We start from the raw sequence: 18,258 nt of genomic DNA, 5'->3' as shown, positions 1-18,258 counted from the left end.
AGACGCAAATGCTTTGCAATGAGGTGGTGCTTCACATCTTGGACCCACTTGAGGTAGTTTCTTCCAAAGACTTATGAAGCAGTGAAGTCGAGTTTGTTCAAATTAGACATGTCCATATCACAAAATAAATGGACAAGAATATGATTAGTGTAATGGAGAAAAAATCAATCCATTCATATAAGAGTAAAACATTCAGGTTCTAATAGACATTTATTGGTTTAAAGTTACATGAAAAGCTTCTGGTTTTCATGGGTGATGTTTTTAAAGAAAACTTCAGGTTTTAAAACAAGGCATGTTTCTAGAAACTTAGGGTTTCAAAAGAATTAGGAACTTCAGGTTCATATGTTCCTGTAGAAAAACACAAATATAGATATAGAAATATACAAGGAAATATGCAAATAGATCTTCAGTCTATAATTGAAAAATTATAAAACCCAAATTGTCTAAAGACAAATTATTGACAATTAAGCTTGGGGCCCAAAAATAATAGGCCAAAGCCCACGGGTAGGCTAAGCAGATTTAGACTGTGTAGCCCAAGCCCAAAGAAAACTATGATGTGGTGCGGCGAGGACCAAGCTGGGGCTGCAGGCCCTATCCAAAGGTATGCTCCAGTGCTTCGCACTGTACATATACCTGAGGGATGCACTGATATTTGTTGCAGCACATGGGAACATCACAACCTTGGGGGCTATGATCAGGTGTGTCACAGTGCAGGTGCATCGACTCACAAGCTACGAGGCGAGTTCGTGAATCAACGGGGATCCCGAATATGAATGAAGATAAGAAAATCTCAACGTTTTAACAAAAACCCTAGAAATTCAAATCAAAATTTTGAAAAAATTCGATGAGATTTGAAGGAATCTCTAGCAAAACTCGCGGGAGACGTTCGTCAGACCTAGGGTCAAAGTTGGGTTGCTATCCCACCTACGATGGTAGAGACGCCATTGAAGGCCTCTGGTTTTGTTGGGTGTCAAACAACGAGCTTATGGCTCCGGCTTGTGGTCTTGCAGCTCGGCAAATCCACACAGGCTGCAGGCCTGGTGCTGGTGGTTGGACATGGTAGGCTACAAGCCAACGGCTTGCGGCACAATGGTGACGTAATGGGTTTCTTAAAATAAAAAACCCTAATTTTAATTTTTTTTCTTCAAATTGCCATATTATAATTTAATGCATATTCAACATATAAATCAATGCAAAAACAAATATTTGATGCAATTCATGGCAATATCAATTCACATAATTCAACAATTATGGATATAAAATTTATGTAGAATTTAAAATTCGAAAAACATAAAGTTGGGTCATGCATTATGGTGAATGTTCATGTTACCAGGGCTGCAAAACTATCGAGATAAAAATCGTTGTTTTGGATGAACCTGATTGCGTGATGATATTGACGAATTGGTTTGATGGAGAAAAACTTCCAAGTCAGATTCCTAAGCACAGTGGTAGGAGCGTGCTGATAACGTATTGTGGCTTATTTTAATCTGACGGGGGAGAGAGGGGGCGCACGGCAAAGAGAGAGTAAGGAGAGAGAGATGTGTTTGTAAGGTTGTGTAAAGGATGTGTTATTCCCTCTACGTAGTACCTTTATTTATAGTAATAAGGGAGGGAATAATCCTTCTCCTCCAAGGAATACAAGTCCTAATAGGGAATAATAACTAGTAACAAATCTAATCTAGGATTTACACAATCACACTCAAATATAATGGTTATAACATTAGCTAGTTTCTTAGTTGTAATTTATTACTTGAAAGGCAAGGATTCTCCCTTCCTCACTGCTGAACAATGGCACAGTGGGTTGAGATAATACATACCGTAGAATTCACCAATTCTCTATTCTCTCTCTTGCCGTGGGCCTCCTACCCTCTCTCTATAATCTCCTACTAATATATGCCTACAACACGCTATCAAAGCTACTGCTAAGGAACTGAAGGTTCTTGGAAGAGGTTCTTCTACAGCTAGTATTCATAGGCTTTCTTTCATTTCCATCAAATTAGGTTGTTCTTAAACGGAGGATCAATATTTCATAAGCCTTGATAGTATGAAAATATTCACCATGATGCATAAATCCCCAATTTATATATGTTTTATCTATTGTTTTATACTTCATTTATTGTTCTATTTTTTATATATCTTGTTCATGCATGCACAATATTATTATGTTTATTTTGCATACGCAATATAATGTTTTATTATGTTATATTGTTATGCTGAATTGTTTGAGTCGAGGAAAAACAAGAAAATAGAAGCAACAACTAGGGTTTTCAAAACCCTAACCGATAAAAAAATAATAAAAAACAAAGGAAAAACATTGCCTGAAGCCTCGCCACCTTGAGCCATTTTGGCATCTGTTATGCAGCCCTCATTTTTGGGCTTGTTGTGCACGCTAATCCAAGCCCATTCCATTGGGCTTTTAACATGCACCTTACAATTGCCTTGTTGGGCTTTAATTATCAATTAGGTTATCTAGACAGCACCTAGCCTTTGACGGGCTACTCATTTTCTTAACCCAAAGCCAATTTTGGCTTGTCTTCCATGTTGGGGTGCCACTTATACCCAATTTTGGGCTATTTTCCAATTGTTTAACCTGTAGCCATCTAGACCCAAATAACCTGAACGTTTATATTTCTTGCTTCCCCGATCGACTCTTTCAGTCTCGATCTATTGAATTAATTTAGTAATCCAAAGTCCATTAATTCGATTTTTTTTTTGTAAATTAATGATTTAATATTTTAGTATTTTTATTTGAACTGTTGACATCTTTTCGTCGATCCAAATCTACTCAAATTAGGTTCCCGAATGGATGAAAAAGTATCAAATAACAATGTGACGAATACATTGAAAATTTATGACGGGAGAGAGAAAGCAAAACAAATTAATTGATATTCTAACCACAAACAAAAATGGCATTTACTTTCTTATCATATTCGTTAAACAAAACAGGAAGACCAACTAATTTGGTTTGAAAACATATGAGAACAAAAACAGAAGGAAAAAAAAGGTAAAAGGAAAGGGAGGAAATGGAGGAAAACGTGGATAGAAATGAAAGAAACTATACGAAGAAATAAAATGTGACGAGAAGATTATTCGAGATATGAACATTACATTTGAATTACTTCTGAAACCTGGTAAAAAATTTGAAGGCTTTTACAGGTCAAACATATTACAAGTATCCATATACTTCCTTGGGCTCAGCCTAGTCATCAAACATCTGATGTCGTTCAAGTTCCGTCACACGTTCTGTTAGGAAGCTTACAGTTTGATTTTTTGTCACATTCTTACTCCTACACTGTACCAACTGTTCCCGAAGACTGCGAACAAGCTCATTAAGTCTCTGGATGTTCTTTTCTTGCAATAATATGATCTACAACAAGCAAACATGTAAAATTAGGAGACTTGAAAAACCTTCGATTCCACAGGAGAACTTGGATCGATAATGGAGATTCAATTGAAAGATAGATTAGAAACAGATCGTTAGAGCAAATTAACGTGTCATTTTAAACCAATTGGAACTTCAGATTAAACATATTTCATTCAGGTTACACCGTGATTGTACCAGTTTGCCCATAATGCACTACATGGATCCAACTAATGTCCATTCATGTCATTAGATTCATGGGAAGTCACGCTGCATCTACAAAACCAATAGGCCAAAAGAATCATAACATAATTACAAAACCACTCGAGCACTAAACTTAAGAGTTTGTGTCTGGTTCCTTGATGATCCCTGCCACTACATATGCATGATAGGTGGATAACAGATCTATGAGGACCTATATACACATTATTCCACAGATTCTCCTTGTAATAAATAGAAAAAGTTGATAGAAATTAACCACCTTACGGAAAACAGATATATCAATAAATTGCCTACAAAGTGCTGTCTTTTATGTCAGAATCAAAACATGTGCTCGTAAGGGTTAAATTTTATCCATTAGAGTTCAGGAACTAATAGTGGGAATTGTTCCTCTCACTAAAAAGAAAAAGTCGTCTTGCGCTTTTCCTCCCTTATTTATTTCACCCAGGGAGGAGTGCACGATGAATTTTTCGGAGTACCAATAGCACCGTCCTTAATTATTAAGGTTTATTTATTGATGTGCTCAAGTATAAGTTTTTAATTAAGTTGGGGACTGACTGTAAACATATATTACACCTCTAATCAGTTGTTTTAGTTTACTCTAATTTTTATCGTAAAAGAGTTCAGCCTAATTCCTTTCTCTCTCATCATATTCTACTTCTCGTTCTAAGTAAGCGTCTATATTCTATCTGCCTCTGTTTTTTGTCCCTTTTCTACATATCAGTACCAAATTGCTTATAAGGTAGAGAACTAGAGATCCATACGTAAGAGTCAAGCCAACACTCAATAGTCAAGGAAACACTAGTTTCAGATCCAAGGGGAGGAATCAAAGGACCTGATCATACAGATGAGGAACAACGTCCATGGTTAATTACAAAGAAGGATAGTAACAAGAAAGCTTAACTAACTAGGGTATATGATACGTCGAATTATTTTAAATGTTTAGCGTTTGACATTCTTGTGCAATAGGGTATATGATAAGTCAGAATTTCCTGTGCAATAGGCCTCAGTGTTTGACAACATTAATGTGAAATAAGAATCTATGAACATTACATCACATAGAATCAGCTTGGTTACATGAAGCGTGCAACTTAGTAAACATAAGTCTAGGTTTAGAATTCGAAAGTGCAAAGTGGTGATGCTTCAATCCCTTTAACCTCTCTCATACCAACAGTACGAACCCAATGTAAAAAGTGTAAACAGCTTATAATTAGGGATGTGATATCCACACACCCCATTTTATTTCTCATACACCTTTTTAATTTTCAACCGTAGGATCGGATGAATTGAAGAAGATCAACGGACATAAATTATCAAAGGGTGTGTGAGAAGTAAAATGGGGTGTGTGGATAGCACACCCCTATAATTATTGCTTATGCTCAGAAGAGTTGAATGCTTCTTGATTGATACAAGCCTATTGGATTATCTTTTATTCAAGCTATATACGGTCAAAATATGCCTGCATAGACTGTGTGCCTCCAAAGAGAAGAGACTTGCTTGTTTCAAAGTAATACTAGAGGAAACAGAAACACACAGGACCGAGGTGACAGCAAAGATCAAGTATTTGATCTCGCATTGGGGCGAGGCTGAATCAGTTAGGTAATTGGTTATGGCTGCGACTTCCGTATGTGCATTGAACATCATCAAATGGAATAGGATAAAAAATAAAAACAAAGAAATAAATTCACATGTTTGTAGTCACTGGTTCCTTACGAATAACTGAGAAAAGATATGATTGTGTTTTCAAGTAATATTAGCCAGCATCCGAGCAACTGAAAAACAATGACGAACCTGCACATTTATATGTCTACAATACGCAGCTCATCTCAGTTCAAGAAATATTTTGTGACAAATATCTCCGTTTCAGCATCAAAGAATAAGGGAAGTTCAAAGTGAAGAAAACATACTGAAATATGGACTTACCAAAAACACATACAAAGAATTACATGAATCAGGAAGAAGCTTATTACCTTCTCTTTTACAACTTCTTCCCTATTCGAGTTTTGATTCTGCTTTTCGGAAATGCTTGGAGTTGTGTCAAGATCAGGCACAAGTTGTTGCTTCCATTCAAACTGAGAAGTGATTATGAGAATAAGAAGCAGAAAAACAAGCAGCACTGGTCTTGACATCGTTCGCATTTCTTTTAGACCTGTTCAATAGTCAAACCAAGCAAAATACGAATTACAAAACCCGACTAGGCAGTCATCAACTACAAGTTATACTCTACTACTTCTATTTTCCAATTTGGGTTCCAAGTATTGGAAAAGAGTTTGACAAAGAAATAGCACTTGCACTCCATCTTCCTGTACGTAACATAGAAGTTTATGGAAAAATTTCTAGTGAATTCCCTTTGACAGTACGATGCATGGACACGGACACGGTCACAGACATAGACGCAGGGATACGTCAAATTAACAAGAAGAATCGCTGTATGACCACAAGGGAATACGACACAACACGAGGATACAAGGGGATACCGCTGTGTCCAAACATCGTAGATTTGACATAATAACTGATTTTTGTTGGCTAAAGGAAAATTCTGTCTAAGCAATGTTTTCTTGACTGAATACCAGGTGACGACTGGTGATCATTTTAGCACCAAAGGCCCTAATCCGTGCCTGGATTCAACAAATTCCGAGAACTTACAGACTCAATGAGACAAAATCATTAACCGGAAACTACTATTGCTTCAATTCAAGTGATTCAAAGTCTATAAAATGAGGAATTTCAGACCATTTTCATGTCCCAGAAATTCCCAGCAACCAAACAAACACAACATCCATTGAAGCATTACATGTGAAGAAACGATGTCGGAGCAAAGCATTAAACAATAAACATCATGGGAAACAAACAAACAAAAAACATCATAAGTAATTATACAATACTGCAGAAATCAAATCCAAATACGTAACTCAGGTGCAACTAATTCCAAAGCAGTTCAATTGCGCTCTGTCTCTCAACCAATCCAAACCAAATACGAACAAATTTGTATGACTGAAAATTTGAAATGCTAAACGATTTCCCGTCCTAGAATTTACTTTTCCCGGGAAACAAACAGAACCCAGAAAAGGAAAGTCAACCAACAATAGAAAATCAGCAGACGCAAATTGAAACGGAAGGGGAGACTTACAGATCGGCAGCAGGGGCTATAGAACCCTAACTTCATGATCGGTGGCTCGAAAATGTTATAGGCTAATGGAATTGAGAAAAGCTATCCGCTTTGAATAATTAATTGGGATTGAATAGGATGCTTGCGGTAGCTTTCAATTTTGTTGAAAAATAATCAATTTTCACTTTTTCCGGCGGATAATAGAAAAGGACTTGAAAGTTGGCTTCGGCCCTTGCTATAATTTTTCAGTTTCCCAAAAAACGAAAATCATAAGTGCTTTTACTATAACATGTTAATAATTTTATTGTATTTTAATATACGACGTATCTTACTACACATTGATGACCGATTAATCCCCCTTTCAAAGCAGTGCGGTATCTGATAAGGTGATAGCTAGGTGCTTACTGAAAAAACGGTTCTATAAGTCAGAATTTTTCTACCAAATATAATCAAAAGCGTTTTTCTACTCTCATGATGTGTTTTTAGCAATTCCAAACAAATACGCAACTCATTACACCATTAGACAAGTATTCAGTACCACCAATATATATCTTTGATATTACCAATTTTGTGTTGTTCCTCGTGTAAAGTGCAAATAACGGTATCTCAATAAATTATTAGATGCTTTTATACTGGTGGCTTGTCCACCCTTACTTTCGTATGTCACTTTGGTTTGTTCATCCCAACTTTGAAGCTCTTCTTTTTTCTTTTTTTTTTTTTTTTTTTTTTTTTTTAACAAAATATATTATCTACACCAAAGAAAATGGGATGATTTTAGCGTCACAATGGGCTAACAATGATGTGGTTCAAATTCACCTTTGACGAAAATCGAATCTAATATTTCTCATTTACAAATGAAAAAAAATACCACTAGACCATAGTAGACAACCTTGAAGCCCTTTTAGATCTGTTTAATGGTTTTATTTGTTTAGGTATCAATGAAGGCTTCCAAATTTTAAATGGTAGTTCCTTGAAGAAAATCTTTTGAAAATTTATAGAAATATATCTAAGAATCAGTGGCATAACAATTAATACTAAACCCTAGCTCACAGATGATCTAGCTATCAAAATAACTATACAACACACCAGACTCTACTCTCCACTGCAGCGCCCCAACACCGCTACACAACTCGAAATTCCTTGCCTCTAGCTATCTGTAATTTTACAAAAACAACTTCTATACCGTGGAATGGTGTACCGGATTGATGATTAAACTCGATAAGTTGCGAAGCATGCATGAGCGACAATAATAGATATGTGTCGCTAGTTTCATCTCAATTTATAAAATGTCACCATTAATTCATAAAATCTTTGTTGATCTGTTATTGAGTTTAGTTATGTTATGAAAATGTTTCTCAACTTGTTCAATTGTTGTATTGGACAGGGGAGGATTGCGGTATTTTCATTTTAAAAGTGATTGAGTTGTTTGCTGACCTTCCTTTTGGATGTAGTTATGCCGGTGAACGTCCCTGCATTCCGACCCAGGGTGGCAATTGACATGTTGCACGGGATGCACAATGTGTAGAGTGAGTTGTAATTAAAAATTTTAGTGTAGAAACAATGTTAGTTGTGATTATATTGCTGATATGCTGTGGAGGAGATCTTTTCCATTTGTTGACCAAGTTTGTAATTGTTTGGGATGAACTCATTGTATTGGACAACTGTTTGATAAGGATATTATTTTATTTTATTTTATTTTTTGGGGTACAACGATACTACCCCTACTCTAAGGGAGTGGGGGGAGTGGGATAAACCTCATAATGTGCTAACAATAATGTGATTCAAATTCGCTTTTGATGAAAATCGAACCTAAGACCTCTCACTTACACTTATAAGTGGAGAGGAATACCACTAGAAGTACTATGTGGCCTCCAACTTTGTAGTTGATTTGGATGAATTCCAAGTGTTTGGGGATTCTTTCTTAATCTCCTTCAACATTGTTATTTGTTCTGGATGACTAAAGTGTCATCCCTCACAATTTTATATGTTGAAGAATGTGTGACAGGTTAAGATACAAATCCTTATGCTGAATGACTGTTTGTGATAGTTTATGAAACTAACCCTTATTTGTTGATATCCTTCAGATGATACTTGTATATTGAATGAATTTTAATGACAATTTATTCAACAAACCCTTATGTTGAATGAATGTTTTGTGATAGTTTATGAAATCAGCCCTTATGTTTATGAATATTAAGTACCACAACAAGAAACACCAAGTGTAAAACATAAACTACTTAAAACAAGAAACATAAAGTACCACAACATGAAAACCAAAATTAAAACGTCTAAACTAAAATTGAAACCATTTTAAACTTGTGAACTTGTAAATTTCTTCATTAGTTGTTGTCACCCACTGTAATAACCCGTCCCTAATTTTATGGTTTTTATAATTTTAAAGTTGTGAATTAACCAAAATGCCCTTAGAGGTAAGATTGTTGAATTTCATTGACTGTCATTTCGTGATGTGTATGAGCTACTATTTTACTGTATTTGTGTAGTACTTGTTGCTACGAACATGTGGGCGCAAGCAGAATTGAAATCGAAGTTACAGTTAAAATTTTACGGAATTACGAAATTCGAGGGTATTTTAGTAAGTTGAAAGTTAGATATTTTCTTCTTTTATTTTATTAATTTTGCTGGGGTTTTGTGGCACGTAGGGCCCACACCACTCAAACTCTCTCCCTTTTTTTCCTCGCATCTCTAACCCAAACTCATAGAACTCTCTCGAGCTCCCTTCTCCCTCACCTGATCTATCAAAGCTCTCTTTTAGCTCTCTCTTTCTTCTCTTTGTACACCGTTGTTGCACCACCATCTCTCGCCACTCCGAGGAGCACCACCGCACCACCACTAGACCACTTACGTCGCAAACCTCAAGTCTAGGAATGTGATCACTCTCTCTCCCCTTATCTCTCTGCACAGTGCTACTGCCACTGTACAAAACTTTTCCCGATGAGTTCTTCCCGTCTCGGATGAAGGTAATGCTTGAAAACTCTTCAAATCTTCATAGATCGTGTGTAGAAGTAGGATTACCACATTTTTAAGATGTTTTGGTGTTGTTTGGACTCAAAGATAGCTTGGGGAAGGTTTCCCTAGTTTTCCAACGAGATTCCAAGAGTTTTGCAAGTTTTTGCCGGCCAACTCCGGTCGCGGCTTAGTCTCATTTAGGTATATTTCAAATCCTTATCCCCTAGCTTCATTTTGGCTTTTGAATTGTTAAAAATGGTTGAGTTTAGGACCCTTATCGGAGGCGTTGAAGTTTTCTAGGCTTCTCCTACAAATTTCAGCCTTCTTCATTGTTGAGTCTGACAGGTGCAACCCGTGAGCCCAAATAGGTTAACCCAACCCGATAGCCCAGAACCGAATCCAAACCTGGATTCACACACTGACCTAAACTCGGGACTCGAACCATTAACCCAACCGACCTGGATTCCACTCGGACCCATTTCTCAATCCGGCTAAAATATTCTTTGAAATATTCCGTTAAAGTTAGCTGTTTGTCGTTAGTTGACTTTTTTGAAGTTTTCTCAGAAATCCTCTAAACTAATACCCTAAATCCATTTTTGGCATTCGTGTAGTGAAATTTCAAATTTTTAATGTAGTTGACTGCCTCGGCAACTCGGTTGACTTTTTGGTTGATGGTTGACTTTTTACAAAATTTGTCAGGGATTCTTCTTAAGGTATTTTGACGCACTGATTCCAAATTCATCGTCTGTTTTTCCAAGTTCAAACATTTAAATTGATTTTTACTAATGGGTCTCGATTATGCTTAGGTATGATTAGCATCGCTGATCTGTGTTTACTAGTTCGAACGGTTACAACTTTGCAAGTAACTGTGAGTGGGTCTTTTCTTTTATATAGTATATATACTTATTGAATTTTCATATATATTTAATAATGAATTTCTTATGTGATGCCATAATTAAATTAACTTTTATAAGAAAAGTCATAGTGATGAGAATTATGAGATCATTATAAATCCTACATGATGCCTTATTATATTTACAGCCATGAATAGTATTATGTTAACTAGAATTATCGATTTTACCGTTACATGATTATATTTTGCTACACTAGTGTTAGTACTCGCCCGGGCTAAGGCAAGCTTTCACGTGTATGTTCACATTGCATCAGACACTCACTTTGGATCCATTATAGGTGCCAATCCTATCCTAGATTGCTATGGGCAATTAAGACTCATATGTGATGTGCATAGCACCAATCTTCACGTGATTGTAGTATTGAGCGTAAATCTTGATAGGATCATATTTATGCGACTTAGTTAGCTTGTTTTCTTGCATTTACATAGTTAGTTTCTATTTATTACGCATCCTACGAAACAAATTTCAATGATCCAACCGTCAAACTTGTTTATATATGCTTCGAGATCGCATACGCCAAAATTTGCAAAAAAAAGCATTCTGATATCAAGAAACAAGACAAAACTTTTCAACAGTTATAAACGAAAAATCACGATTTAACGGTTGTTTTAACTCTGATTTTGATGATTTTTTACAGCTATACTCCTTGACCCTATATGAATATAATGAATGAATTCGATCATCAATTTAAAATATTTACATTGGTGGATACCACAAAATCTTATGTTATACTTGATAAAAGTATAAATAAACTCTCAAGTGTTAGTGAATCTATCATTTTGATGGGATACGCATCCTACGAAACTAATTTCAACGATCCAACCGTCAAACTTGTTTAAATATGCTTCAAGATCGCATACACCAAAAATTGCAAAAAAATAAACATTTAGAGATCAAGTAACGAGACAAAACTTTTTGACGGTTATAAACGAAAAATCATTTAACGGTTATTTTAACTCCGATTTTGATGATTTTTTATAGCTACACTCCTTGACCCTATATGAATACAATGAATGAATTTGATCTTCAATTTAAAATATTGACACTAGTGGATACCACAAAATCTTATGTTATACTTAATGAAAGTATAAATAAACTCTTAAGTATTAGTGAATGTATCGTTTTGATGGGATACGCATCCTACGAAACTAATTTCAACGATCCAACCGTCAAACGTGTTTATATATGCTTCAAGATCGCATACGCCAAAAATTGCAAAAAACAAAGATTTAGAGATCAAGTAACGAGACAAAACTTTTCAACGGTTATAAACGAAAAATCAGAATTTAACGGTTATTTTAACTCTGATTTTCATGATTTTTTACAGCTACACTCCTTGACCCTATATGAATACAATGAATGAATTCGATCTCCAATTTAAAATATTACACTGGTGGATACCACAAAATCTTATGTTATACTTGATGAAAATATAAATAAACTCTTTAGTGTTAATGAATCTATCGTTTTGATGGGATACGCATCCTACGAGACTAATGTCAACGATCCAACTGTCAAACTTGTTTATATATGCTTCGAGATCGCATATGCCAAAAATTGAAAAAAACAAACATTCAGAGATCAAGTAATGAGACAAAACTTTTCAACGGTTATAAATGAAAAATCATGATTTAACGGTTATTTTAACTCCGATTTTGATGATTTTTTACAGCTACACTCCTTGACCCTATATGAATACAATGAATGAATTCGATCTTCAATTTAAAATATTTACACTAGTGGATACAACAAAATCTTATGTTATACTTGATGAAAGTATAAATAAACTCTTAAGAGTTAGTAATCTATCGTTTTGATGGGATATGCATCCTACGAAACTAATTTCAACGATCCAACCGTCAAACTTGTTTATATATGCTTCAAGATCGCATACGCCAAAAATTGCAAAAAACAAAGATTTAGAGATCAAGTAACGAGACAAAACTTTTCAACGGTTATAAACGAAAAATCAGAATTTAACGGTTATTTTAACTCTGATTTTCATGATTTTTTACAGCTACACTCCTTGACCCTATATGAATACAATGAATGAATTCGATCTCCAATTTAAAATATTACACTAGTGGATACCACAAAATCTTATGTTATACTTGATGAAAATATAAATAAACTCTTTAGTGTTAATGAATCTATCGTTTTGATGGGATACGCATCCTACGAGACTAATGTCAACGATCCAACTGTCAAACTTGTTTATATATGCTTCGAGATCGCATATGCCAAAAATTGAAAAAAACAAACATTCAGAGATCAAGTAATGAGACAAAACTTTTCAACGGTTATAAATGAAAAATCACGATTTAACGGTTATTTTAACTCCGATTTTGATGATTTTTTACAGCTACACTCCTTGACCCTATATGAATACAATGAATGAATTCGATCTTCAATTTAAAATATTTACACTAGTGGATACAACAAAATCTTATGTTATACTTGATGAAAGTATAAATAAACTCTTAAGTGTTAGTAATCTATCGTTTTGATGGGATACGCATCCTATGAAACTAATTTCAACGATCCAACTGTCAAACTTGTTTATATATGCTTCGAGATCGCATACGCCAAAAATTGCAAAAAACAAACATTCAGAGATCAAGTAACGAGACAAAACTTTTCGACGGTTACAAACGAAAAATCACGATTTAACAGTTATTTTAACTCTGATTTTGATGATTTTTTACAACTACACTCCTTGACCCTATATGAATACAATGAATGAATTTGATCTTCAATTTAAAATATTTACACTAGTGGATACAACAAAATCTTATGTTATACTTGATGGAAGTATAAATAAACTCTTAAGTGTTAGTGAATCTATCATTTTGATGGGATACGCATCCTACGAAACTAATTTCAACGATCCAACCGTCAAACTTATTTATATATACTTCGAGATCGCATACACCAAAAATTGCAAAAAACAAACATTTAGAGATCAAGGAACGAGACAAAACTTTTCAACGGCTATAAACAAAAAAATCACGATTTAACGGTTATTTTAACTCTGATTTTGATGATTTTTTACACCTACACTCCTTGGCCCTATATGAATACAATGAATGAATTCGATCTTCAATTTAAAATATTTACACTAGTGGATACCACAAAATCTTATGTTATATTTAATGAAAGTATAAATAAACTCTAAGTGTTAGTTAATGTATCGTTTTGATGGGATACGCATCATATGAAACTAATTTCAATGATCCAAAAAGTTTAATAGTATTTACCACCACGTTTTCCTTTAAATTAGAGGGATGAAGCCACTTACCACCACGTTTAATAGTATTTACCTTGTAAGTGAGAGGTTTTTAGTTCAATCCTTATCAAATTTGAGTTCAGTCCACTTAATTATGATTTCCTCATTTGGTAAATATATTGTCTTATCCAAAATAAAAAATAAAAAAGGGAATTCTTTACTTAAGAAATGGCTCGCGCTTATATACAAACTCATCAACTAAATGAACTAAACAAAATGCCACATCAGCCAACAAAAGTAGAATTTTCCTTAAAACAATTGCCTAGTCCTTTGGGAATGCTCTTGTAAGATCTTATTTTTATGCTACTCGTTCCATACCTGTAAAGAATTTTTCAAATTTTACAATTCCATGCTTCCCTGTAAGGCCATTAGAACCCTTCAGACAGATTGATGTATGGGAACTCTTTGAGTTTTTGTTCTTTTAATTTGACTAAGCGATAGGTCGGACTGGATTCTCTCATGCAACCGATATAGCAAAGTGGTCTTTGATATCTGAGGTTCCCTTTCCAAGATAGCAATCATATCCTTGACAGATATACTACGGCCATCCTTGTTTCAGTCATGATAACTTGGTTCCTTCTGGCTTTTCTAATAGTATATGCCAAAAATATAAACATATAAATACATAAACAGCAATTAATAAAGCACCAAACGGGATAACTTCTTCAACAAACACCCTGCCAAAATAACTATGGTATATTTCTCTGTCAATGACGTTAATTACATGAGACTGGTCGTAGAAATATTATTGTTAATTGTAACACACAAAATATGGATTGTGAAATCTAGATGGCAAAGGACAAATTTCCAAAAGAAGAAAACAAAGCCAATTTTGATAAACAAAGAACTATAGCAGTACGTAACAGAACTTAAAAAAAAATGTAACAATTCTGGTTAAAAGCATTTGAAATATGGTTACGTTCTTCTAATCAAAACAAAGGTGCTCCTTGGTAGAAGCCACGCCTACCCTGTTTTAGTTTTAGAGATTAACAAACGGATTCACATGCAGACAGCTGTCAAGCCGATTTCTTTGCATCTAAAGAAATTGTATACAGAAGTAGTACACATCGCACAAGTAGAAACAAATTAGAAAGTTTGACCTGCGCATTGATGCGGGATTGAAAATGCTATAACATGTTTGTTAGAAACATATAACAGAGTAGAATTGTATACCAACAATACTTTTTTGTTTATTATCCAATAAGAATTTATGATATGTACACATTCAAACCTTGTTCTACAAGGAAGACTACAATACAATATAATTTCTTCCTAATAAAGGACTCTTATAATATCTCTCTTAATGACTCTTTTTTTATTATTTTAAAGAAGGTATATTGTGTTAGAAATATATAAAAGATGGTGTAATAGAAGATTAGCATTCTTTACTGAAAATGTCGAGAACATTTTTTACATGCAAAAGATCACAGAATGTTTGGCCATTCACATACAAAAATGATTGGGTTCATACATTCCCCTTGAGTAGTAGACTTTGATCAACATTAGAACCTGTGCGTAAAGATTACAAAACACTAGGTTGTTCATATGCAAAAAAGAATGGGGAGTCCTAGTTCTGCAGTGCTATTTACATGGCAAAAAATATTAGGAAACATTGTTCTATTTACAATGATAAGGGATGAGAACGTTCTTTAGCAGAACAACAAAAATTTTCCTCTTGTATTGTGAATTGTTGATAAAATGACCTATACAAAGGTAAAATAAAATAAAGTACTGAAACACAAGTATTAAATTTTCAAGAGTTCAGACTAGCTTGAGTTCAGTTCAAGGCTATAAAATATTGAAACACATCTATGAAATTTATATATTAATAGACTTATATTGTGAAAAAAAAAAAAATAGGGGTAAAGTTTGGTTACCTAGTTTTTCTTTGGCGGAATAGCATCCACTTTTGCACCAGTTGGAGAGTTTTATTTTTTTATTTTTTTTATTTTTTTATTTTTTTTTTAATAATTTGATTGGAACTTCATCAAGCTCTTGCAAGTTTATTTAAGAGATTTCTTATGTTTCGCCATCTCAAATACATCACAAAGGTTGTAAAGTAGAATATACCCTTTTTCAGCATTGGTAAAATGGGGTCTTCGAATTGCTTTCCTTTTTCTTTTATGTGATTCTGCAGTTGTCACAGATGGTGAAGTGGACGATGACACTGTGGTTGAAGACATGGCAATTTCTCTGACAATAGACTGGAGTTTTTGGCTGTGTTGTTGTATGTTCAGAAACACTGTAGATGAGGATATTATTTGAATTCATGTTATTTTTTCTACTTTCGAACTGCAGATGAAATAATTTTTCTGTCCTATAAGCCTCGGAAACTCATTTAACAACTGCTGCTGATCTACTAATCTTTGGTTTAACACCAAATCTTTGCAAGTTGCCCTAAACAGTTTTCCACCAGATTTCCCACTATGAGAGCATTGATTTTATTGGTGCAAATTAGGTTCCAGCACAACAAATAGTAACACAGATTGATCATCATTCTTCAATTTGGTTGATTATCATTGATAATTATGTGTAGATGCTTTTTTCAAATTACATAAATACGACAAATTACATAGGTTTGTGTTGTTATAAAACTAGAGTTCAATATATCAAATGTATATTAATACAGAGTATATCATTCATTGAAAATCAAATACTATTATCAAATAGGTTTATGTGGTGAAAATAGATCACTGATGATCTAAAGATATTATCAAATATTGTCACAAGTCTCATCAGAGACTAACATAATAATATGCATCCGCATATTAAGCGCGTGCGCACACACACACACACACACACACTCATATGCCAATACTACTTCTAGACCCAATTTAAATAAGGTCCCAGACATAGTAAATGAAGAACAAAAGTTAGAATTTCAATCAGACAAAAGTGTTGACTTTGAAGAATGGAATATCCCCAAAGTATCCAGTAAATTTGTTTTTATAAGAATCACTCGCTTCATTTAGAAGTGAACACCATGTAAGAATAGTTGAGCAAGCTTATGATGTCGATAAAGAACATGAAACTTGTCAACTATTCACACCAGAACAAATAAGAGCTCATAGAAAAGACCACATTGGTCTTGTACATATTGCAGTAAAACCATTAACAAGAAGAGGTCTCAACACCTCTATCCTATTATGTCTCCAAGATGAAAGATTGACTGACTTTAGTGATAGCATTCTTGGAATGATTGAGTCAATCCTATACAACAGATCAATCCATTTTGATTGTTTCCCAGACCTCACAGTAAGCCTAACAAATCCACTTCTGTTAAAAGCGTTCACATTAAACATAAAAACTTGTGGTTATCAAGTATTGGAAGGTGTCCAACCAGAGCTCTGATTTTCAGAGTCTATTACAAGTACAAACATGAACTTCCAAGCGATAGCTAAAAGTCCCAGAGAACAAACCTTATTAATCCAAAGTAATCAAGAAAATGCCAATATCAAAATACCCAAAACCAGCAAATGGTCAGACATCAGTTTACCATCAGATTGGTTCCTAATTAATGAAAGTAAACCAGTTGATATTCAAAACAACTTAGTCAACCTAGACAACATAGAACAATACTTTGATGGTGCATATAAAATCAATTTCAACACTCTAGCTAGGAAGTCGAGCGTCCAACATCAAGAATTAAGTCAATCAACTAGGTTCAAAGAACCAGTTAGAAATTCCTTTTCAGGATCAACTTCAACAACCGCATTAGATCATGACCGAGAGTTAATAAATAATTTAATAAATATTAGACTCAAATAAGTTTAGACACACTCCCAAGTTGCTCACCCTTGCTACGAAAGCCAAGCCCAAACCAAAACTATCCAAACTCAAGAAGAGCCAACTTCACCAACATGTCCTGATTTTGAAGTAAACTAACCATTATTAGTTTTAAGCAAGCCATTTAAAATACATTGGAAATCATTAAAAGTTGACATCAAAGAAGAAGAAAATATTGGGCCAAACAAGACAAAACAATAATTTCTTAAAGAATATTATGAATCATAAAAGAAAGTTGAAGTGATCACAAAAGAAAATTGGGTCAAACAAGACAAAATAGTAATTTCTTTGAATCATCCTCCACAAGAAACAATACTAATCACCACCTCAAATGCACAAGTAACAGCCACACCTTATAAAATCCCTAAAGAAGATGCAAGGATTAAACCAGTCATAAGACAAAACAATTTCACAAACCAAAGCCTACATTGTCACATCCCGGCTTGGGCCCCCACCACATCCCGGACTCGACTCCACCGTAGCACGATATTGTCCGCTTTGGGCCTCGACCACGCCCTCACAGTTTTCTTTTTGGGAACTCACACGAGAACTTCCGAGTGAGTCACCCATCCTGGGATTGCTCTCTCGCGAACTCGCTTAACTTCGGAGTTCCTAC

At 34.6% G+C, this 18,258-nt stretch overlaps 1 protein-coding gene across 1 annotated transcript; it reads right to left on the bottom strand.

The window, feature by feature from the left end:
• Nucleotides 1-3,086: 3,086 nt before the first annotated feature.
• Nucleotides 3,087-6,924, bottom strand: LOC137742560 (uncharacterized). Its single transcript, XM_068482464.2, has 3 exons — nt 6,711-6,924; nt 5,551-5,729; nt 3,087-3,367 (listed from the first exon to the last, which is right to left on the bottom strand). Exons 2-3 carry the CDS (start codon nt 5,716-5,718, stop codon nt 3,200-3,202), a joined length of 336 nt encoding a protein of 111 aa, XP_068338565.1. The 5' UTR covers nt 5,719-5,729; nt 6,711-6,924; the 3' UTR covers nt 3,087-3,199.
• Between the last annotated feature and the right edge of the window lie 11,334 nt (nt 6,925-18,258).

The sequence above is a fragment of the Pyrus communis genome, chromosome 11 (assembly GCF_041283825.1).
Source record: "Pyrus communis isolate YQ-2024b chromosome 11, ASM4128382v1, whole genome shotgun sequence".
In the NCBI taxonomy this organism is placed as follows: Eukaryota; Viridiplantae; Streptophyta; class Magnoliopsida; order Rosales; family Rosaceae; genus Pyrus; species Pyrus communis.
The sequence above is the reverse complement of the archived record's forward strand: the minus strand, read 5'-3'. Positions and strand labels throughout refer to the sequence as shown.

Coding starts and splice junctions, on each gene's coding strand:
- LOC137742560 (XM_068482464.2), bottom strand. CDS start 5,718: ATGCGAACGATGTCAAGACCAGTGCTGCTTGTTTTTCTGCTTCTTATT. Junction 3,368..5,550: donor AAGAAGTTGTAAAAGAGAAG/GTAATAAGCTTC, acceptor TGCTTGTTGTAG/ATCATATTATTGCAAGAAAA.